Source organism: Symphalangus syndactylus, chromosome 7, assembly GCF_028878055.3.
Source record: "Symphalangus syndactylus isolate Jambi chromosome 7, NHGRI_mSymSyn1-v2.1_pri, whole genome shotgun sequence".
Classification (NCBI taxonomy): Eukaryota; Metazoa; Chordata; class Mammalia; order Primates; family Hylobatidae; genus Symphalangus; species Symphalangus syndactylus.
In genome coordinates, this window is record NC_072429.2 from 16,731,339 (window position 1) to 16,755,314 (window position 23,976).

Below are 23,976 nucleotides of genomic sequence, written 5' to 3' on the forward strand. Positions count from 1 at the left end.
TTAGGCAAAATTTAAAATCTAGAGGAAATCCGTTCAGAGTTGTTTCCTTAAGCTGGTGGTTTACAAATTATTTTAACAGCAGAATTCTTTGTTCAAAGAAAGTCTTACCTGGAGCCCAATATATAAAATATATAAAGGTAGGACAGCTCTGGTGGAATTGTGTGTGTGTGTGTGCATGTGTGTGTGTGCACGTGCGTGTGTGTGCATGTTTATGGTAAAGCATAGTGAAGACAGGAGGAACATAATTTGAAAATCACTGCTTTAAGCTAAGTTGCAAAATTCTGGAAATGACATTTGTTCCTTTCCAGCAATCTTTGTTGCTAGGGAAAGCTACCTCAATACTTCAAGTCCTAGTTTCCACATCAGCAGAATGGGAATACTATCTACTTCAAAGGCTGACTGTGAGGATTAAGTGCATACTGCCAATCAGTTGCTTAGTACAGAGCCTGGTCTCTTACAAATTCTCATTACATGTTGATGATGATGGTGAGTATTATTATATTGTTCATACTTGATGTCACCTGGGGAAGTGTGGATATCATCACAGGCACATCCCCTTCCTATGGAAATGAAGAAGGCTCCTGGCTCATAGATGGGAAGAGTGGCTTCTTAACGAGAAGAGATAGTGTGGTATAAGGGTTACAGTCAATGTCCAGACCTTACCTCCACCACATACTAGCTATGAGACCTTGGGCAAGCAGATTGTAGACTTGTGAAATGTGACTCCTAATTCCCATGTCATACTTTTGTGAGGGTTATGTAAGAAAATGTATATATTCAATCATTAAGAATTCCATTTCTTACCTTCTTCCCCCAGAAACCTTTCTTTCCATAGAGGATCAAAAATTAGGAGTCCAGTTTTTCTATTTCCATGTCATAAGATATAGGGAAATTGGAGGTTGAGGGAAAGGTTCCATTTCTTGCTAATCTTACTCCAAGGGAGAGAACATCTCACTAGTGAATGGATGAAGGGGTAGGGCATTGGTTTTCTAATGATTCCTTTTTTTTTATGGGCCTCTCTCTGAGGTTGATCCAATTTTGGTGCCCCTGGTCTCTCCAGGGAGAGTTGAAATGACCTTAAGCAGTGGGGCTCCTGAACCTGGTAGCAATAAGACAGAGAGAAAGGAGGCCACTCTGAGGGCAAAGGGTGCTCTGCTCAACCCTTGCGGCAGGAACAGCCTGGGCTGGGCTCTATGTTAATGAAGACATCAGCTGCAGAGGTAGAAGCCACAGGCCACGGGCAGATGGTCTTGCAGCAAATGCATCCTGAGAGGCTAGAAGAAGGGGGCCCAGAGACCGACTTCCTCTAGGCATTTGTGATCTTAACAAGAGCTAGATTTCAGTGAGCACTTACTACGTGAGAGCTATTGTGTTCTCGTGCAACCCTTTCTTAGCCCTATGACATAAATGATATCATCCCCACTTTACAAATGGGGAAACTGAGGCATAAAAGAGATTCACCTGCCCATGGTCACACAGCCAGCAAGTGACAAATCCTAGATGAAAACCTAAGACTGTATGACTCTAACAGTCATGATCTTAAACCCCAAAATGTCTGTGATTCATCAACAAATATTGGTTAAGTCATATGTACATTATGTCATAGACATGCAGGTCTCTCTGACAGGGACAGAAGGCATGTTCCAGAGATGGAAGAGTTCTTCCTCACCCCCAGCATCCTATAGACTCACCACAAGTTCAGAGCTGGTCTGGAAGGTCTCAATGTAGAAGGAGTAGTGCTGGTCACCCATCTGGTTTAAGATGGCTGTCATACATGCCACAAAGTGACTCTGCAAAAAATGAAGAAAAATACCATAAATAGTTGAGAGAGGACCATGGAAAACTTCCCTGTGAGAAAATGTCTCCTTATGGCTCGTTCATCAAAAGAGTATTTACTGAGTACTATTATGTGCCTGGGACTGTAATAGGAGTGCCAAACATAACCATAACACCTGATCCATTACCTCTCCTGCTGTTCGCACATTGGGGAAAGAGCACTGTACTTGTGTCAGGAAATCCAGCCTATTTCAAAATCATGGAGACAGTTTCATTTTATGACAAATAATTTTACATGTGTAAGTCGCAATCGTCTCATCTGTCAAATGGGACAATAATTCATCTCAATCTACCTCTAGAGGAGTATCAAAAGAATCAGGTGGCTCCTTTAGCATCTTGAAATGCACTAAAGTTCTCTGCAGAGGAATCTGTAGTTGGATCACCAGGAATCAGCCAGTGGCAACCCAGCATCTCCTGAGGCCTGCCACTTGCTAAGGGCTGAGAGGGATGAAAGAAATGAGAAGAGATGTCCCTTGCTCTTTGTGAGTTCATGATCTAGTTGGGAAAGCAAGATTAATCCATGAGAGAAAAAGAGTAAGACCCTCAATTGGCAAAGCCAACTAATTACCAGAAAGATTCAAACAAGAGGGAAATCAAGGCAGGGACACAGAGAGGAGACCCTCGGAGCAGAGGAGGAACCACACCCTTTCATGTCCCAGAAGATATCAGCATAGCCTTTTCTGCTTCCTCTTTCCTAGATTTTATCAGTCCATATCAGGGTGAGTTTTCTGTGTCTGCAAGCAACATTCAGGGAGATCTATTCCGGAAACTGCTAAACAAAGCACTAGCCACGAGTCCACCAGGGGTGAGAAGTCATTCTTGACTGTCTCTTGCAAGTTTCCATTGAGGCTGCCATCTTGGCCAAATGAAGTTCCACTGTGGTCCAGCCAAGCACGGGCTTGTGGAAGATGGCCTGGCTGGAAGTATTATGTTTGAACCAAAAAAAAAAAAAAAAAAAAAAGCATTTTTACCATAAACTGCTGCCTTTTTTATATAAAAAACTTCCTCTTTTGTTAATAAAATAACAAATATGAAATATATACAGGCATACCTTGAAGATATTATGGGTTTGGTTCCAGACCACCATAATAAAGTGAATATCACAATCAAGCCAGTCACATGAACGTTTTGGCTTCTCAGTGCATATAAAAGTTATGTTAACACTATATTGTAGTCTACTAAGTATGCAATAGCATTATGTTTAAAAAAATAAATTTTACTTTGAGAACATAAACCTTAATTTAAAAATATTGCTAAAAAAACTCTAATGATCATCTGAGCCTTCAGTAAATAGGAATCATTTTGCTGGGCGAGGGTCTGGGCTTGATGCTGCTGGCTGCTGACTGATCAGGCTGGTGGTTGCTGAAGACTGGAGTGGCTGTGGCAATTTCTTAAAAAAAAGACAACACTGAAGTTTGCCATAGTAAAGTTTATTTACGGTGCCCTAAAACAATTATAATAGTAACATCAAAGGTCACCGACCACAGATCATCATAACAGGCATAATAATAATGAAAAAAATCTGAAATATTGCTTGGATTTCTGAACTGTGATGCAGAGATATGAAGTGAGCACAGGCTGTTGGAAAAATGGTGCCAAGAGACTTGCTCAATGCAGGGTTGCCACAAACCTTCAATTTGTAAAAAACAGGTATCCGTGAAGCATAATAAAACGAAGTATGCCTGTATGTATATATACATGTGTATATATTTCCTCTTAGCTTTACAATTTCGTTCCAGTGGTAGAGAAACAGGAAGCCTTTTGGAAAACTGCTTCTTAAGCTTTTACTCTCCCAAAAATAGCTCCCATGATATGGATTTTCATTTGTTTCTAGGTTCTTTTCAATTGGGAAGTTAGGGATAGCATGCTTCCTTGTCAGCAGGAACAGCGATGTAATTAGTGGGTCCCAGAACAAAGTAAAAATGCAAAGCCCTTGTTTAAAATTATTCAGAATTTTGAAATAGCCATGGAGCCCTTCTAAGCAAGGGGCCTGTCATGACTACGAAGGTTAGAAGCCCAGGAAGCTGGCTCTCCCTGCCAAGTGACCACCACGCCCGCACACCATAAATGACTAGAAAACACGCAAATCCGGCGGAGATCACAAAGCTGGGACTCTCAGGGACAATGGCTGATGATGCTTTATTGATGGGAACCTGTACCCTCTACACTGGGTGGCACCTCCTTGAAGAGCCAGAGTCAAATTCTTTTTCCTGCTCAGGCCCCCAGGGGGTGGTAGTGAGTGCGTGAAATTGTCCCTTTCAAACTAGACAGAACACCGCCGTCACTGCTAATTTAACCAGCTCCCACTTAAATCAAGAAATAACCATTATTCTCATTTCTACCTCCAGCCAGGCCAAATGCAAGAAAGGAGAAACCTTAGCATTTAAGGGGTGTAGGAGTGTATGTGCATGTGTGTGTGCCTGCATATGCATGTGTGTGTGTGTCTATACACACACAAGAGCGTGTGTTTCCTCTGCTCCCTCTATCTCTCCTCTCCCTTCCTTAAAGAATTCAGCCTGTGGCCACTAGAGGTCTTTTCTTTTCACATGGTAGCTGCCGAGCAGTTTGTTCGGCTTTTTATTTATTCCTACGTGAGCAGACCCACTACACTTCTTGCATATAAACAGTGAAAATTACAATATAAAGGACTTATTATTCCTTCTTTTGGAGTAATTTTGCTGCTGGTGAAAGCCTGGCTCATTGTGCAAGGAAGGGGGACCATTCTCTGCAGGTAATTCCACTGCTTCAAGGTAAGAGATGTGGGTAGGTTTTATTTTTTATGATAGATGATGCTCTAAGGGAAAATGCGATCGTTTCCTGGACAATAGTTTACTTTTAAAGCTTTGGCTTAAATGAACAGTGAGACTGGGAGCTTGTGTGTGTGTGTGTGGTGGTATGTAGTGGAAAATCCACCATTGTCAGAACTGCAGGCTGCCCCAAATGCATGGATATGGAATGCTTGTTATTTCCAATGGCTTGATTTGAATTTGAAGGGGTGGGAAAAAAAGCAAAGAAAAACAAACCTTGGATCTCAAGTTGCCTGGAATTGCCTTGAAAAGGATGGATTGTCTTAAGCCTTGTTTAGAGAAACTTCCATTCTTCGTTTTAAAAGATAAAAAGGGAGGGGGATTCTAGTCCCCATCTAGAGAGAGTGGCTGTTTTATGAAAAAAAAAAAAAACCATTATCTTTTCATTAGGAGTTGGTCGGTGTGTTGTAGTTCACTGATCAATCAAAATTACTTTTACCAGCTTGTTAATTTCTTAGTTCTCACTATCACATAGAAAAACCCGGTTGCGTGCCTTTCAGTACGATTTGTAGTGCAATGTGAGTGAAGTTTGGACAAGTTACCTGCATTTGGCTGTTAATGAAAAATGACAGTGTTTTACTTCTGAATAGAAGCATCTTTTTTTTCTGCTATGGTGTCTAGCCCCCTTTGGTATCAGATCTGTGGGAAATCACATCCAGATGAATGATTGATAACCTGAAATGGAGTGAGAAATGAGCAGCAGCTTCATATTCAGAAAAGTCTCCTTTCTGTCATTTGGATTTTAAAAACCACCTCTTTTGTCATACAGCGATAGAATCATGGAATAACATTTTGCTTCTCTGATGTGTGTCTCTTTTTCAGTAGTTTCCTCAAAAATGGCATTTGTGTCCTGCCCCTCCGTACAAGTTTGAGACCTTACTTCCATATCCACCATGTCTTAAATTTTTAGGGGACATAGGAATAAGGGTGGGGGAATGTTGATCAGACTGCATTTGCCCTAGCAACTTAGACAGCCCTAACACTGACGTTGTTCAAACTTTACAGCGTAGGAGCTCGAACTCCCAGCCCTGTCAGAAACCTGGAAAAGCCTGAATATTGCATGGGGGACACAGGGGTGGAGGGATCCCTTATAGTCTCCAGGCTAGCAAGAATCCCCCTCTTTTCATCCCTGGCAGAAATTCTGTAATAGACATATTTACTACCTAGGAATGAGGCAGCCACTCATCCATATCCAAGCAGCATGCCAGGATGGGAAATTGCTTCTTAAAACAGAATTCCAGGGAGACTTGCATATTAAATTCCAGCAAGAAATTGCATCCGAGACTCTGGCACAAACGAGGCAGTGTCACCTCGCTCCGATTGGGATGGTTTAAAATGTGGCTAATGAATCACAGCATGAAGAGACACGGTTTGAAACTAGGTCAAACGTGTAAAAATAAGTGCAATCATTGCAGGCACTTGGCTGATGAGGGGCTACTTAACACCTTGAGTGGCAGGGCTTATTTGCTGTACAGAACCCTCTTCAGTGATCGAAGACAATCAATCCTCTTAATTAATTCAGCCCATCGGGACGTCAGGAGGTCTTGCACACTTGGAAGCTCCAAAGGAAAAGAGTGAGGGTCTCTTCACCGTGTGATGGTGAGAGAGAAAAAGAGAAACCCAATATTGTGTGATCAAATTAATTAGCTGGGATACTAGGTGATTGTGATCAGGAGATTAGCACTCGCCAAATCATTCCACTCTTTTGCATTAAAAAATTCATCATCATCATCATATTGATAATGCCAATAATTTTAGTGTACAACATTCAACTTAAACATATCTATTTAACAACCTCTAATGCAAACACACCTACACACACACACACACACACAAACACACACACACACAGCCAGGACCCCTGCAGTGACAAGTGAACTGAGGGAAAGGCTACCAGTTTGCCCTGCCTTGGGAAACAAACAAAATAGGGGCGAGGGGCATGGGTGCTGCCTGCCCATGCATCCCCCACTCACCTAAGATTAGTGGGAGTGATGAGATCGCAGAGGGAGAGAAACAGCCAACTTTGGAAGCTTGCTACCTAAATGCCAACATTACTATGTGATACCAGCTGGTGACACGTTGCTATAGTAACTTCAAATAATGCGCACGACCAAAATAAAATAAAATATAGAAAGCACCAGTGAGAGGAGATGAAGGGAAAGTTTGCCGAGGGAGGCTCAGAGAGAGATGAAAAGTTCTTTCTAGGAGCTGTCCTTTGGAGACTAGGAGTGGCCGAATGCACTCACAGGTTGCTTCTCTATTCACCCCCATGTCTGCCATCTGGTTATGTAACAGATTTTATTCTTGGATGAAATTGGTGCTGTCTGTGTGGTGGGTCCAGGACTGGAAGTGGGAGGCTTTGGTGTCAGGAAAAACAGGGACTCTAAAACCCATTCATTTTAGAGCTTTATCAGGCAGTTCAGAATTGTAATTGGGAGCACCCTTTGGGAAAACTAAGGTGTGCTGTCTGTCCTTGCGTTCTGGGCTCCGTGCTAGGTGCGAAGCGTGGAGCAATGAGCAGGACAGATAAGGCAGTACTCTAAAGGGCTTACACCTGGTTCTGCCAGGATGCAAGCATGAGAGTGGGGGCTTAGGAGCCAGAAAGCCTGAGTTCAAATCTCAGCTGTATCTCTTACTAGTTTTGTGACCTCGAGCAGGGTCTTGTGCTTCAGTTGCCTCATCTGTAAAAGGAGACAAAAATATTCCTTACTTCACACGGTTTTGGTGAGGGTTCAATAAATTTCTGTAAAGGGCTTAGAATACGGAAAGCCCTCGATAATAGCAGCTATTATTAGTATTGTCTTGTTGCTGACTCAAGTCCAGAGAAGCTATGCAGATTAGCTCATTGAAATTCCTGACCTGGACAGAGGAAATGATGACTCCGCCTACCCGTGACTATCTATGGACACATCAAGCGCTCCTAATCACAGCTTGGGATGAACAGCTAAGAGCCTCTGCCGCTGAACATGCTTTTGGTTAACAACATGCCACTGTTCAGTAAGTCCAGTGTGTGCCTCTTGGAACAAAGCATGCTGGGAGAGTTCTTTGATTCAGAAACAGTTGCTGGCAGGTAGGAAAAGTGACAACAGTGTCCAAATTGTTCAGAAACCTGAAAAATAACTGTCTTCATCAAAAACTTAGTTCCCCAGTTGTTTGGCTTTAAGAAGGTGTCTGTCTTTGCATGCAGTGACATTCTTTGGTTACCCAGGGCATCCTGCTGTGCAATAGAATAAACGGAATCACCTTCTTTCCTAAGAAGTTTCTTGATCCACAAGGTTCATGTGGCCTGCTACATGTCAAAGGCATAACATCACAGGAAAACAGAAAGATGCACTTGGATGTTGCATACGCTGGGTGTGCCCTGACATGTTCCATCTGTACAACATGGCAACTCCAGCAGAGTCAGCCATGTGCACCCCTGCCTGACGCTGTGGGCATTAATGACAGATCAGCTCTCAAGCATCGATGAGGGGCCAGAAGTGCAGGCTGCTTTGAATCCAGGCTCGAAGAGGAGCCTGAATTCAGTACACACTCTTCATTTGAAACTAACACCTTCTGATCCTGGTTGGAGCCTGTGCTTATGGCTCTGTGGTGTGAAATCACTTTAAATTTTCTTCTTTTTTTTCTTTTTGAGATCACTTGAAAACTTCTAAAGTATATGATGAGATGTTTAATCACAAGGGGAAGTGGAAGGAAAGAAAATTACATTCATTCATTCCTGTTGCCCAGGGCCCTACATTCATCATCTCAATAGCGACCATCAACTGCTAGGTGCCAGAGGCACAGCAGTTACTGAATCCTCTCAATAATCTCATGAGGTCAGCTTTATGCCCATTTTATACAGGAGGAAAGTGAGATGCATGGAGGTCAGGTAGCTTGCTTATGCAGACTTTTAGTATGTGGTGACATAGGACCTAAAATTTAGGCCTTTCTGACTCTAAGCCCTGTGTTCTTTTAAAAACCCGCCATGTCTTCCATGTGAGCACTCTCATGGGCAGAGATTTGTGTCTATTTATTCATTGTTCTTTGTCAGAAGCTAGAGTTGAACTTGCATATTGCATGGGTTCAATAAATATTTGTTAGATGGGAGGTTGAATTTATTATAGAATTTCCCATCTCTGAAAGAATGTTATAGGGACAACCCCCTCCATAAACTCTGTAAAGTTAGGGTCCTGTGTTGACTACCTTTGCCTTAGGAGAGGCCAGAAATGAAAGAAGTTTTGTTCTACCTCTGAACACATCCCATCTTAAATTATATTCTAGCAAGCCAGAGTGAGATAATTCTTTCACACATTCCTTAATTCAACAAATATTTCTTGAGCACCTACTATGTGCCAGGCATGGTTTTAGATGCTGGGGATACAGCTGAGAAAATTACCAAAGGCTTTGTTCTTAAGAAGCTCACATCCCAGTTGGGAAGAGCCAGGAACAGAGGGAACACACTTTAAACAAGGAAATATATATGTAAGATCATTTTATATAGTGATATGTGCTACTAATGAAATATTACAAAGCAATAGCATGGAGATGGAGTATCTGCCCTATTTTCAATAGGATGTATCATAGTGGCCTCTTTAAGAGTTGACATTTGAGTAGAAAGCTGAATGATGAAAATGGGTCATGCAAAACTCTGGCAGAACAGTAGATGCAAAGGCCCTGAAGTGGGATGTGCTTGGAGTGTCGGAGGAGCTGAAAGAAGTTCAGTGTGGTGGAAAGGTATGACTGAGGGAAGGCTCCGTATATGATGAGGTCAGAGAGACAGGCAGTAGTCTGATCCCATGCGCCCTTGGAGGCCCATGGGATCAGTGCAAGAATTGGGATTTTCTTGTAAGCGCAAAGAGAAGCCATTGATTTGGACTTTGAGAAGCTTGCTCTGGCTGTTGTGTGCTGAAAAGCTCTCCTCTTTAGAGAAGCATTTTCCATGTCTTTCCACACCAGCCCATCTCCAAGGCATTAGACTGGAGTTGTTCCCAGGATCAAGAGTCTGTGAAAAGCACAAATTATGTTTTAGATGTTGATTCTTCCTCATTCCTGGTGGTTGTCACTCTTCAGCAAGCATTTCTTGCTAAATGATTATTTTTTAGCAGAATCTGGCCCTCCTTCAGCAGGTGTGGGCATGGACTTTAGTTTTACATTGAATCCATTTGTCTTCGAGTCCAATGGGCTCATCTCCCTGTCATGCAGAGTTGAATGAACAGAAGCCTACTTTTGGAGGCTCCCAGTCTCTGGTTAAAGCCATTCAAGTCTGGGGTCCTACCTGAGAAGCCTGCTTGCCAAGAGAGGGGTTATCATTCAGGATAACCCAGTTTTTAATGGAACAGAACATAATTATCCGTTTCTAACTCTCTCCATGGAAATATGTGTGTGTGCGGGGGAGGGGGGTCACAAATATGATTGCAAAAAGAACAGGTTCAGAAACAAGGATTTATTCTCCATGTATACAACAATGATGGGCTTTTGTGCCTCACATTGAACATCTCAGGAAGGGCTGTGCAGGAAAATATGGTATATTCCTCAGTTCACACCTCCCTGAGAAAAATCAAAACCAGGAGCATTGCTAGGGTGTGGAGCTCTGGATAAGGATCCTAAGCAGCTCCCACTCTTTCCTGCAAACATGTGCATCCAGGGTAAAATGACACCAAGGCCAACCTTCTATGGGTAAAGGTGTCCCGAAAAGGATGTGAAGTCTCAGACAAGGGGTATTGTGGGCTAAACAGCAGTAACAATAATCATCATTTCAAGGGCTAAATACATGTTAGATACTGTGCTAAGCCTCTATTTCCCATATGAAAGGACTTTTTATAGGGTCATAATAAGGGAAGAAAAAACCAGAAGAAAGAGAAGTTAGTATTAGTCATATGTTTATGTGTTAGATGCTGTTAAAAAGTACACTGATGATCATAATAGCCAACAGTTATAGAGTACTTACTATGGGTCAAGCACTCACTATGTATGCTTTATCTTATGTAATCCTCCAAACTTTCAGTAGATGTTGGTAATACCATTTGTACTTTATAGAAGAGAAAACCAAGGAACAGAGAGGGGATATAGGTTGCCTAGATCAGCTTGACTTCAGAATGCTTTCATTTAATTTAGAAAAAAAGGAGACTATCATTTTTGCAAACATGATATGATCTTATTATAATTAAAATTAAGCTATACCTCAAAAGAAAATGAAGAAAGGAAAAGTGTGTGATCGGTCACCTCACCACCTCTCCCTCTGCTGAATTAACCTTGAATATTAGGAAACATCATTGACATCTCTTGTGCCTATATAGAAGTGGAGGAATGGATGATGGATTGATGGACAGATGGATAAATTAACAGATGAATGAATGAATGAATGAATGAATGAATGAATGGACATATGGATAAAGCTAGCTAGATGATATACACAGATAGACCAATTGGTAAAGTTACACAGTTACATAGACATAACCAGCCCTCTTAATGACTATTCTCTATGGCTGAGGACACCCCTCCTGTTTTCTGCATTACTTGGGATTTGAAGGCTAAGAAGGGTTCTGTATGAGGTACCAACACCGCATAGTAGGAAATATATCTAGTTTCTCATAGATGTAGCTTTTCCAGCAGGCACTGGACACATCCTAAGTCCTGGGATCAATGCCAGCTCTCCTTGACATGCTCTGGAACTCTGGACAAATTGTTTTACCTCTTGGACCCTCAGTTCTCTCTTTGTAAATGGGGATAACCATGCTGGCTCTGCAGGACTGTAGTGACAATGAAGGTAGAAGACACATGCAGAGGGTCCCTTAAAGAGCCTGGCACACATAGGTATTCAGAAAGACTTCTTGCAATGCTCAGCCTCAGTTCCATTCCTGGTTCACGAGGAACAGTCTGTGATCCGCCAGAGATGTGTAGAGTTTGCTTTTGGTTCACTCGTAGAGGATGATTTAAACACCCCTGTAGAAATGGGGGCAGCTGCATTGCGGGTAAGGATTTATAGTTTCTTCCATTTTTCTCCCTTTACAAAGCCTCTATTGTTTAAGGGAGTGGAGGGGGCAGGCAGATAAATATGTTCACAGAACATCAGGTGACCAAGTCAGAGAGCTTCCAGGAGGGAAGATTACTTTGTGGATAAAAGGATTTCTTCAGTTTACCTCGTTTTCCTTCTTGAGGAGTGAAGGTCTCTCACATCGTGTATTAAACTTCAAGCCAAACATATCATCCATGCCTCTTTTAGCACTTCCTCCCGCTTCTAGTTGTTTCTGCTGCAAGAGATCTGCTAGTCAAAGCACATTCAGGTACTAGGATCTGCTAACACCTTACTGGGGAGGGGGGTGGTTTCTTGGAGTTGGCACCTTTGCAAACTCTGCATTGCTCAATCCCTCAGTGCTTAACTGCAGCAAGGACACACTGAAGGTGTAATTCTTAGTCCACATTGGAGAACATTTTTCCCACTTCCTAGACAATCCCTCAGTCCTCATTCCCAATTAATCAATCAGTTATCAAATATTTATTTAGCACTTATTGTGTGTAATGAGCTATGTCAGATATGATCATGGTCCACACACTGAAGGTCTCAGACTAACAGGGGAGATTTTATCCACCTATCATCTATCTATCTATCTATCTATCTATCTATCTATCTATCTATCTATCCATCCATCCATCCATCCATCTATCTATCTATCCATCCATCTATCTATCTATCTATCTCACAGTGGCTCTCAACTGGGGCAATTTTGGCCCTCAAAGGGCATTTAATAATGCCTTGAAATACTTTTCATTGTCAAAAGTGATGGAGAGGTTGCTACTGACATCTATTGGGTAAAAGCTAAGGATGCTGCTAAAATATCCTACAATACATAGGATAGCCCCAACAAAGAAAATAATCCAGCCCCAAATGTCACTAGCACTGATGTTGAGAAGCTCTGATCCATAAAGAGGAAGATACATTATGATACTAAATGATAAGTGCAAAATGCATGCTATAGGTAAGGTTTGCACTAGGCTTTTAATAAGCAGGAACAATCTATGAGGGTAGAAATACTCAGGGAAAATTTCATAGAGCATGTAGGATTTGAGAAACTAAAAGACTGATAGAGATTGAGCTAAGAATGGGAAAGGACATCTTAGATCAATAATAGAAAATATATTTTATTTTATAATTTGATTAATTTAATTGATTGGTAGTGACTCTCTGGGGAGTTGTGTTGGAAATAATTCTAAGGCCAAGTCCTAGCTCAGCAGGAAAGACTGTGGCAATCGATTAGTGATGTCTGCCAAGGGCAAGGGCAGGGAGTGGTAGTATATGTACTGAGAAATTGCTGCTTCATATTTATATGTTGGAACAGGATGAGGAAAGTGGTAGAGGTGGAAATGAGCAAGGTGCCTGGGTACAGCAGAAGTTCATGGGTGACTACGAGAGATATTTGGAGGGGAAGACTATGGAAGGGCCTTGAATGCCTGGCTAAGGGCTTTGATCCTCAATCTGTAGGTAATAGGATGCCATGCAGGCACCTGCCTACTGTGTTGCCTTCAGGCCAGCTCTGCTGATGAGGCCTTGAGAACTAAAGAAAGCTACCCAAAGTCCTTGCTCTTCATTTCTATAAAGGGAGTACTATTTCATCTGTTAACAGCAAAAACTGGCAGAATCATCACACTCTGGCTTTTATGAAGCTGATCCCCATGATGAGAAAAATCCTATGAAGCTGAACTCAGAGATACTGTTTGAAAAGCTGACTCCAAGGGTTCACATTAATGAGCTCCCGTAAAGCCCTTTTGGATAGAGCATTCCTTCTGATGTCTTTGGTGGAAAAAAAAAAAAAAGGCTCTAGGAGGAAAGGGGCAGAAGAAAGTGGAAGTCCATTCCTAGGGCTCACGTGCCAGCTGTGGCTGACCCCTGGCTAGGGCACTGCATAGCCAACCCAGCCTGTGCTTCCTGTCAGGCCCCAGCTCCCTGGCAGGCTGGCTCCTTCTCTGGCAGATTTCTCCCTGCCCTGGGAATGATACTTCATTGATTCATTGGTTTGCAATTTTCCAGATGATGTCATACTTGATTTTTTTTTGTTTTTGTTTTGCCTTTCTTTCCCTCTGTTCACCTCTCGCCCCTTAAATTCCCATTTGTCCCACTTCCCTGTCCTTTGGAATGGTAGCAACACCTCCCGATTACCATCTTCTGCAGTCCGCATTAGCTGCCTGCTGACTCCCTCTCCCCGTCATCATTAATAAAGGTGACACTGTAGCTTGGCATGAAAGCAGGTCCTCCCCCACCTGCCCCACCCTCCCCTGTCTTGGAGAGGATGGCTCCCTGACTGCGAAACCCCTGCCTTTGAAGGTTTCTTCCTGCACCCAGCTCCCATACCTATATTCTGATCCACACTCAATTAAAGAAAAATCAACTGACACAATGAAAAATGCCATTCAGAGAGCTGGCCTGGTGGAGCCCAGATATCAGATCAACTTATTAAAGCCCCATATCTACTAATTCCATCTAGAAAAGAAAAAAGATGTCACAGTTGACTGGACTGATTTTTTCTTTAAAATCTCCCCTGACTCTTTCACCTTGGCAGGGCCAGAGAAATCCCAGCAAAAGTCTAATCAAAGTTAAAGCTTAGAGTTAGAGAGTTGATGGGGAGGATGCTTCTTGGGAACTATCCTGCAAGCCAGCCTCCCTGCAGCACATATGGGGAAACCATGGACCAGAGAGGTTGGGTGGTTTCCCCATAGTCACATTACAACCCAGTCACATGATCACACTGTTGAGTTGACTCTATCACCCTCCACCACCTTCAAACAGCAGTCCCCTGACCTTTCAAGTTTCCTACAAACAAAGTGATTGTTCTTTCCCAGCCTTATTTCAGCCAGGGGGCTGTCCAGATGCCCAGGATATATGAACCTTAAGGCTGATATTTGAGAAATATATTCTTCTTTATTTTTCTGACCAAAGAGGTTTCCAGGTTTGGGGCAGAACAAGCCATTGAGCAATTATTTTATCTTTCAAAAAAAAAAGACGGAATGCATGTCCCTATTACCACTATTCATTGCCACTTTGATCCATTACATTCTGTGCACGGCATCCAAATCTGGTTAAGAACATCAAATTAAAAACCAAACGATTGATCACTGAAGTCACTCTGCATAATGAAAATCATCTGAACATGCCTTTAAGGGACCTCAGGGCAGGAACAGGGTGGACATGGGAGGCTTCACTTACATCACTGCAGCCAGAGATCCTCAAAAGGGCAGCCTGTAGGCCTCACATAGCCCACAGAAATGGTTGGTTTGACCGGCATCATGTTTTTAAAACATTTGAATTTCTTGTCAACAATTAAAAACCAGAAGAACTTGCATTAAATTTTGGATATTCAGTTTCTCTTGGACATTTGGAAGATCCAGCAATCCTCTTTCCAAGGAGCTGCCCCCGGAAGAGAACGGGCCCTTTCTAGGCAGGCAAGGCCTGGCCTCATTCTAGGGTGATCAGCTCATCTTGGTCTGCTGGGAGACTTTTCCTGGGAAACCCCTCGGTCCTAGGTAACCAGGATAGTTGATCACCCCACCTAGTTCTCTCACTGTTGTTATCTGCCTGGACCCTGTGGGCACTGCATGTGTGATCGCTTCCCTACAGCCGCCGCCATTCCTCTCTAGGAAATGCTTCCGCAGAATGGCATGCAAAGCTGTCCACTCTAAATTCTCCCCACTCTCCTACATACCACCTACTCTCAACTTCTCTTCACTACTTGGCATTTGCAAAAGCCATGGATGCTCTCTCTGACACAAATGAAGTCCAATTCATTTTTTTCTTTTTTCTGTGGTTTTTGAGATGGAGCCTCACTCTGTCACCCAGGCTGGAATGCAGTGGCGTAATCTCGGTTCGCTGCAACTTCCACCTCCCAAGTTCAAGTGAATCTCCTGCCTCAGCCTCCCAAGTAGCTGGGATTACAAGTGCCCCACACCACACCCAGCTAATTTTGTATTTTTAGTAGAGACTGTGTTTCACCATGTTGGCCAAGCTGTTCTTGAGCTCCTGACCTCAGGTGATCCACCTGCCTCAGCCTCCCAAAGTGCTGGGATTACAGGCATGAGCCACCACCCCTGGTCATTTTTTCTTTTTTGAAATAGAGTCTCACTCTGATTCCCAGGGTGAGTGCAGTGGCATGATCATGGCTCACTGTAACCTTGACTTGCTGGGCTCAAGCAATCCTCTCAGCTCAGCCTCCAGAGAAGCTGGGACCATAGGCACATGCCACCATGTCAGGCTATTTTTAAAAATTTTTTGTAGAGACGTGGTTTCACCATGTTTCCAGGGTAGTCTCAAACTCCTAGACTCAAGTGATTCTCCTGCCTTGGCCTCCTAAAGTGCATAATTCATTTTTAAAGACCCACACAAGTGCCATTTCTTCCCCCAGGAAGCCTTCTCTATTCTCCCTGTACCAGGTAGAACAGGGCAGTCCATCTTTGTGTTCTAACCACACTCAATTCTTTTTCCTTTTATTTTGCTCATCAGCATTAACACAGCATCAAGTGAGCTGACCCAGGGAGTGCCCTTCCTAATAACTAGAGGGAGTCAAAATTGTGATAAAATCGAAAAATGTGAAGATTTCGAAGCTTAAGTTGAAGTCTCAGTCTCTCTGCAGTTGTGAGCTTTGCAATCATTCATCAAAATGAAAAACGAAAACCATCTCACAAGTATCTGCACCAACTCCATAGCGATATTTACCATGCCGAAGTGGAGGAACACTTGGGCCCCCTGAACATTGACCCTCCAGTGTTTCTTCCACCTATAATGTGGTATCTTAATCATATGCTCATGTGTCTGTCCCCACTAGCCCTGGAGAAACTCAAGGGCAGGAACCTTCTTCCCAATACTGTATCCTCAATGCCCGACACATAGAAAGCACTCAGTAAAAATATCTCAAGGAGGGGAGTGACTGGACTCCCATCAAAGAGGTTAAGAGGACTGCCTCATTTGCTGTGATTTTAAAGGACAAAGGTCTTCTCAGCTATCCCAGTGCCCACAGGGCCACGGAAGCTTAGCTGAATGCCTTGAGCCATATGACAAGCTGAAACAACCAGTCCATGATTGGGGTCAAGCTGTCATTCTTTTGGCCATTTCTCATGAGATTACAAAGTGTTGTCAGCTTTGGGATCTTTTCTGATAAGTAAAGAGAATTCCAGGGAGGTTTTCTCTCCTTGAAGCTTCAGACTTATGCATCCAGCATCCAACTTCCTCCTGGACATTTCCACCTCATGGGCAGCTCATATTAACATGTCAACATGATCCTTCCCCTCCCAGACCTTTCTTCCTCCTCCCCCTGTGCTCCTTCTCAGAACCAGTCACTTTGGCCAGGACAGTAATCCAGCCATAGTCCTTTGTTCCACCCTTTCTCTCGCTCCTCCCACATTCAATAAATCACAAGCCCTGGGGATTTAGAAATTTGTCTTGAAAAAAAAGAAAAGAAAAGAAAAGAAATTTGTCTTGAGTTTGTTCATTTCTCTCCATACACTCTTACTGCACTGATTGATGCTACCATCATCAGTACCTCGATTATTGCAGTAGCCTCCTAAACGCACCCCCTGCTTCCCACTCTGGCCTCTCTAATCAATTCTCCCTGTTGCAGTCAGAGTGTCATCTCTCCATAATGGAAATGAGACTAAGTCTCAATCCCACTAAAATAGATTCCACTTACTCATAGAGTCAAAATCCAAACCTCTTAGCATGGTGTTCAGTTCCCTGCATGACCTGGTCCCTATTCGCTTTTCAGCCTCATTTCTTCCACTCTTCCTACTCTTCCCTTTAAACTTTATCATCCGGCCACACAGAACTTATACTAATTCCCCTCCAACCTGCACATCCAGATCGTATTCTGATCACCTCTGACAGCCTGACCACATGCTGTTGCCTTTACCAGAAGCATTGTTCAGCATCTGAGCCAACACATATATCTACCTACCTTTTAAACAACTGACATAGTCACCTCTACTGAACTTCAGGTCCCGTATTTGAAATCACTTCATCTGAAAAGGCTTCTGGGATTCTCTCCACCCCTAGCTGGGGTCAGAGCCCTCCTCTGAGCTCTCATGTCCCTGTGCATATCACTTTCATGGCACTAACGGCAGTTTTCAGGAACTCACTTTATCTATCTCTGTCCACCTCAGGACCAGGAAGGCAGAGACTAGCTCAGTGTCCTACTTTCTCCTTATCTCTTTATCCCTAGCACCTGGCACAGTGCCTGGCACATAGGAGGTACTTCACCATTAATTGCTCAATGAATGGATATATAATATGATCTCAGATGGAAGAATCAATGGGACACAGATTGGGAAAGTAGTTATCTACGTAGCATGTGTTAATTTAAGTGTAATTTGATGGGGCATGGATTGGTGAAGGGCTCTCTTTAATTGAATAGGTTCCTCAAAAACATCAGACCAAAGTCTGGTACGTATGGAAAGTAACCTACTCGTTGCATGATGGCTGGAGCCTGAGTAGGAAGGGGAACAGCTCATGGAGTCCTGGCCATTCTTTCCAGCCTCATTTTCCATGGCGGTAGTAGGAAACAACACTTGTCCCAGAGTAAGGAGACCATAGTCTCAGCTCTGTCCTGCCAGTTGCTGTCCCTGTGTGCCAGGAATGCTTTTCCTGTCTTGTCCTCACCTATAAAATAAGGGTATGGAGCCAGGTCCTATGCCGAGTGTGGTGATTTGAATTCACCCACAGGTGAATTTGCATCCCAGCTCCTCCAGTTGTTGCTGTGCAGGCCTCTGTAAGTAATGCTGACTTCATGGGGATTTTATATAGATTGAATGTGATTACATTCCCTAAGTGGATAATGCCATTCTGCTCACAGAATAAGTGCTCAATAAATGGTTACACTTAAGCATACCAGCAAATCACAGGGCTAAGTTATCAATGGGTTATATGGCAAAGCTACACAGGCACAGCTAAGATTTGGGGCTCTTAAACTCTGAGTCGTGCCATTTCCTCGACCCCCGCGCCCAAAAAAAATCTTACTGTACACATTTGCAGCCCATTATATCTTTGTTATGAAGCAACCAACCAATGTACATTATGTTATGATTAAAACAATAAATCCTTATTGCACTAAATCAAGCCACCAATTATGCTCCTACCATAATGGGATTATATATTTCATCTTGGAATTTTAAAGGCCTAACAACTTCAAAGTATGTTCTGTCGCACACTGCCATTTCAAGATTGGCGGAATATTGCAGAGGAAAATTTCCTGCTCTTCTGAGGGCAGTGGATGTTTCCCTGGTTCATCCTAGGGAAACCTAGGTCCCCTTTGAGTCTCCAAGGTCCCAGCTGGTGGAGGAGGATGGAGAAGCCTTTTTCCAGGGGATACTCTGCTCCTAGATTCCTCCTCCAGCACAGGAACCACGTCAAAGGTGAGAGCCCAGAGGCCTGAGTTCTAGTCCTAACTTTGCCATCAATGAGTTAAATGATTTTGGGTGAATATTTTAATCTCTATAGGCCTCAGTTCCCTCATCTGTAACATCAAAAGAGGTCTAGACCTCCAAATTCTGAAAGTCTGTAATTGGTACCTGAAATTAGAGAGATGTCAAAATTCTTCTCCTTTCCTCTCTTGTTCCTTGGATGAAACTGGACTCCAAGGCCATGGTTCCTAAACTCTGCTGCACATTAGAATTACCTGCCACCCAGCTCTCCCGACATCGGGATGTTTAATGCTCCCTGGGTGATCTTAATATGTGGCAAACATTGGGAACCACTGCTCTTAAGGGTGACTGAGCTCAATAGACAAAAATGAGCCATGCTGAACTGACTCCAACACTAGCCAGCTGTGTGATCTTAAGCAAGCTATTTAATTTCTATAAACTCTCATTTCTAAGCTCATCCCATAATGTTTTACAAGCAATAAGTGACATAATGCAAAGGAGTGTCTATCTTGCTACTCAGAGTGTGGCCTGTGGACCAGCAGCATTAGCATCACCCGGGAGCTTTTAGAAATGAAGAATTGCAAGCCCCAGCCCACAGCGGAAGAATCAGAATGTGATTCTAAGATCTGCAAGTGGGTATTAGGCCCATGGAAATTTAAGGAGCACTGCCTTAGCACACAGTAGGTATTCAAGAAAATGTATCTTTTGTAAGCCTTCTCTGCAATCCTCCCCTTTCACTCATTAACCATCAAGTAACACTTACATACTATGTGCAGCAATGGATGATGGGCCCCTAGCACAGTAAGTGGCACACAGTAGGGCTTCAACAGATGTTTGGCGATTGAATGAATTGATTCAAAAGGGAATCAGACCTGGCTCCTTCTCTCAAGGAGCTCATAGTCCATGAGGAAAACAGATATGAATACCAATATGCAGAACAGAATAATAGTCATGAGCGATGGAGACTCACCTTTATTTGCACATGTGCTATGTGCCAGATACTAGCTAAGCAATTTATATGCAGTTCCCCTTTGAATCCTCCAAGCAACATTGGGAAGCAGATGCCATTATTATACACCTTTTACAAATGAGGACACTTTTGCTCAGAGGGGAGAAGCAGCTCATCTGAAACTATACTCAGCTACTACATGGCACCAATAAGATGTGAAGACAGGGCAGCCCCAGCCTGATCACCTGGTATAGTACTGCTGCTGGGAGATGAGGTAGAAGGGCTGACTTTTGGCTTACCAACTTTGACCATGGCCCCTTCAAGGGCGGCCCTTTCTCTGGGCACTGAGAAAAGTGGCAAAAGGAAGCCCTCCGGGCGGAGATGCTGGGTTTCTATTCCAGCAGAAGAGCTGGCCAGAGGGCCGCCAGCTCCCATGAGCCACCTGTCTGACACAGTTCACTGCGTCTAGCTGCCCCTCCCAGGCCTCTCTCCTGCTGCTTGAACATTTTACTTGCAAATACATTCTGCAGATGATGCCAGTCTTCTCAATGACAGGCCTAGGCAACAGAAAAGAAATTTATAGTCTGAGCTTGGGGGTGGGAGCAGAGCAACTTTATGGAAACTGCCTGATGTGGGCCAGAGTCCGGGAGTCCCAATCCAGAAGTCCTGAACTCCAGGCTAAGAAAAGGCCTGTGGTCACCGAGGATAAAGCACAGAATGTAATTCCCCTGGGTCTTCCTCTGCACACAGATGAGTTCCCCCAAATCCACATCTGAATCATGTTCTGGTCAGTAGAATTTCATCATTCAACAGGACATGGTGGATGGCAGGGAAGCTGGTGGAAATATTTATTTGTACATCAACCTTTCTGTAATTCTCCTCCCCCTTCTCCCTCCCCTAATCCTGCCACTTCCATGGCGATAGGACTTTTGCTCCCTCCCCTTGAAGCGGTGGTTCTCTCTGTGTGGGCCCTGGAGCAGCAGCAGCAGCAGCAGCAGCATCTGAAAACTTGTTTGAAATGCACATTCTCAGGCTCCACCCCACACCCACTGAATTACAGCATCTAGGGGTAGGCCCAGTGGTCTATGTTTAACCAGCCTTCCTGGGGACTCTGTTGGGTGCTCAAGGATAAAAGCCAAGGCCTTAGAGAGCACCTCTAGTGAGTGAATGATGCTAGGGGGAAGGAAGAGGGACAAATGCTGCTGGTAGGGAGGAAGAGGCAGAAACTGAGGCAAAGAAAGGGTGAAAAGAGACTCTCAAGACTGGGTGAGGGGGTGGGTTAAGATTCTGGGTAGCAAAGATCAGTAACTCCTGCTTTGATGTACCCCGGAGGGGAATGGCTGTGTAAGTGCCCCTGTGATGGCTGGTCCCTGGGCCCAGCACTACCAAACCAGCAAAGCCTCCAGCTCTAAGGGACAACATGCACAATTGTACAATGAGAATATCACCAGTGACCACAATGGGCCTAGGACCAGAGGAGTCACCATGAATGCATTGCTAAGCATAGGTCCCCAGGAACTTTTGTATGACTCTCTGGATGGGGAGGGAGCAGAGAGGGATGGAGGCCTAATCGAAGGCTGAGATTGAGTTCCTGCCAATGCCAGCCAAGTCAGGTCAGGGCTGCTGTGGGTTGGATTTAATTCGATTTGGAGAAAATAGGGGATCTGTCATCATCCATCTCACCAGTTCATGGACATAAACTGATATCCACCCCACCTGGACCATTTTAAAGAGGCAACATTATGAAGAGCATCCTCAGGCCTTCCCAAACTCTCTTTTGGTGACAGCACCTTACGAACACAGAGCAGAGGGGTGGAAGGTGTTGTTTCCTGATACACATATTCCAGGGGAACCCAGTAGATATTTCAGGGATGGGAGCTGTAACTGTAAAGACAGCCCCAAAGCCCCACTTAAGCATCAAAATGTCAATTCTTCCACCCTTGGCCTTAGCCCAGCTAGAGCTTCCACACTTACCCTTCCACTTCCCATCCTATACCTGGCCTAGAGGTATTTGCAGAATATAGCCAGGCAGGCATAGGGGAGCTAAGGCTTTCTCTGTTCTGGGCAAGGAGAATTCTACCTCATCCCCAGTCTGGCCTCGATACCCTTTCTCCTTATTTTGACGTCTACCTTGACACATGCCATCTCAGCAGAAAGTGCTCTCTTCCCATTTCAACTCCTATGGTAGGCCCTATTTCCTTCTCTTTCTCTCTAAGGGTTATCATTACCTACTTTTTATTGCCATATTTTCCAATACGTCACTTCAAGCAATAGACAATAAGTTCCTAGAGGTTAGGAATCTTGTCTAATCTCTTTGTCTAACCCACCATGGAGCCTGGCACAGATTAGGCTTTCAGCACATATTTGCAGATCTAGTGATAGACACAACTACCTGTCCGACAACTCCAGGTGAATGTTTGCAGGCATCTCAAACTCAAGATGCTCAAGTGGAATTCTTCATCTTCACGCCTTTGCTCACCCCAAATCTGGTTCTCTTCTTTCTCTTGGGAAATGGAAACTCCATCCTCCCTCACTTTCCAGTTGCCTCTGTGGAAACCTTTGACATCTTTACCACTTCCTCTGACTGGCCACATCCAACTCTTGACCAAGTTCTTTCTGACTGCACCTATAACATATGGCCAGACTCTCTCCTTTTCTCTCCACCCCAGGTCAGTCCACCATCATGTCTCCCTTATACTACAGCAATAGCCTCCTAACTTTCCTCTGCTTCCAATCTTGCTCCCTTCCCTCCAGGGAGCAACCAGAGTAGACTTTTTAAAAACCCAGTCCTATTACTCACATCTCTACTTAGCCACAATAAAGCATGAAGCCCTTAGCTCAGGTTCATCAGCCACCACTCTGCTCAGACACACTGGCTTTCTCCAAGTTGGACAAATTGGTTTGTTCTAGTAAGTTCTGGCCTCTATTCTTTTTCTCTTTTTTTTTTTTTTTTGAGACAGAGTCTCACTTTGTCACCCAGGCTGGAGTGCAGTGGTGTGATCTCGGCTCACTACAACCTCCACCTCCTGGGTTCAAGTGATTCTCCTGCCTCAGTCTCCTGAGTAGCTGGGATTACAGGTGCCTGCCACCACACCCATCTAATTTTTTGTATTTTTAGTAGAGAAAGGGTTTCACCATGTTGGCCAGGCTGGTCTTGAACTCCTAACTTCTAGTAATCCGGCCACCTCAGCCTCCCAAAGTGCTGGGATTATAGGTGTGAGCCACCGCACCTGGCCTGGCTTCTATTCTTCTTACAAAACTTTATACTTGTCCTTCTTAGCACTTGTCACAATTTTAATTAGATATTTATTTATGCAAGACTTGTTTAGTGCTTGTCTCCTTTCCTAAGTGGAGCTCCTCGAGGCAGAGAAATGTCTGCTTGGTCCACCATGTTTTCCCAGCATCCAACACAGTGCCTGAAGGTAAAAGGTGCACAGTCAATAGTTTAAAAATGAACACATGTTTAAATTTCAAACATTATGCTCAGCATGCTATACTTATTCTTGCTCTGTTGTTAGAGTTGATTAGCAGGCAGAGGTAATACATTCCCCTGATGCAAGGCAAGACTAGGCAATTCAATCTAATTCTGTTCAGTGCAGTTCAAGTCACTTCAATTATATTCCATTCATCTTAATTTAATTCCACAAACCTTCACAGATACCAGAACTCTGACAGCCTTTATCCTAGGTGTGGAAATGTTAGAGATGATGATGATCCATTAATTGCCCTTCGGGGGCTACCCATTTATGCCCCCTCATCTATGGCCAATGACAATTGTAGGACATATGACTGATCTCCCTACATGCATGAAATTGCAAATGGGCAACAGGTTGACCTAAACAGTGTCTCACTGCCATCACTCACTCATGCAATATACTGGGGTATTTACCATGATAGTTACAGCTGTCTTTCTTAGTCCTCAGGGCTATGTTCCAAGACTCCATGGATAGTGAACCTATATATAGTGTGAACCCTAGTATATATATTCAGTTCATAGCCTATACT

At 43.7% G+C, this 23,976-nt stretch overlaps 2 protein-coding genes across 6 annotated transcripts in view; one reads left to right on the forward strand and one right to left on the reverse strand.

Moving 5' to 3' along the window:
- The window catches only part of DOCK2 (dedicator of cytokinesis 2), a 445,548-nt gene that overhangs the window by 93,049 nt on the left and 328,523 nt on the right, over positions 1 to 23,976 (reverse strand). For all 5 annotated transcript variants that reach the window (XM_055285285.2, XM_063642612.1, XM_055285286.2 and 2 more), the window contains one exon: positions 1,692 to 1,790. In XM_055285285.2, the coding sequence (XP_055141260.1) occupies positions 1,692 to 1,790 (99 nt within the window). The remainder of the gene's footprint in view (positions 1 to 1,691; positions 1,791 to 23,976) is intronic.
- The window catches only part of INSYN2B (inhibitory synaptic factor family member 2B), a 118,729-nt gene continuing 99,120 nt past the window's right edge, over positions 4,368 to 23,976 (forward strand). The window contains exon 1 of the mRNA XM_055285287.2: positions 4,368 to 4,586. The gene's annotated coding sequence lies outside the window, so the exon portion shown is untranslated. The remainder of the gene's footprint in view (positions 4,587 to 23,976) is intronic.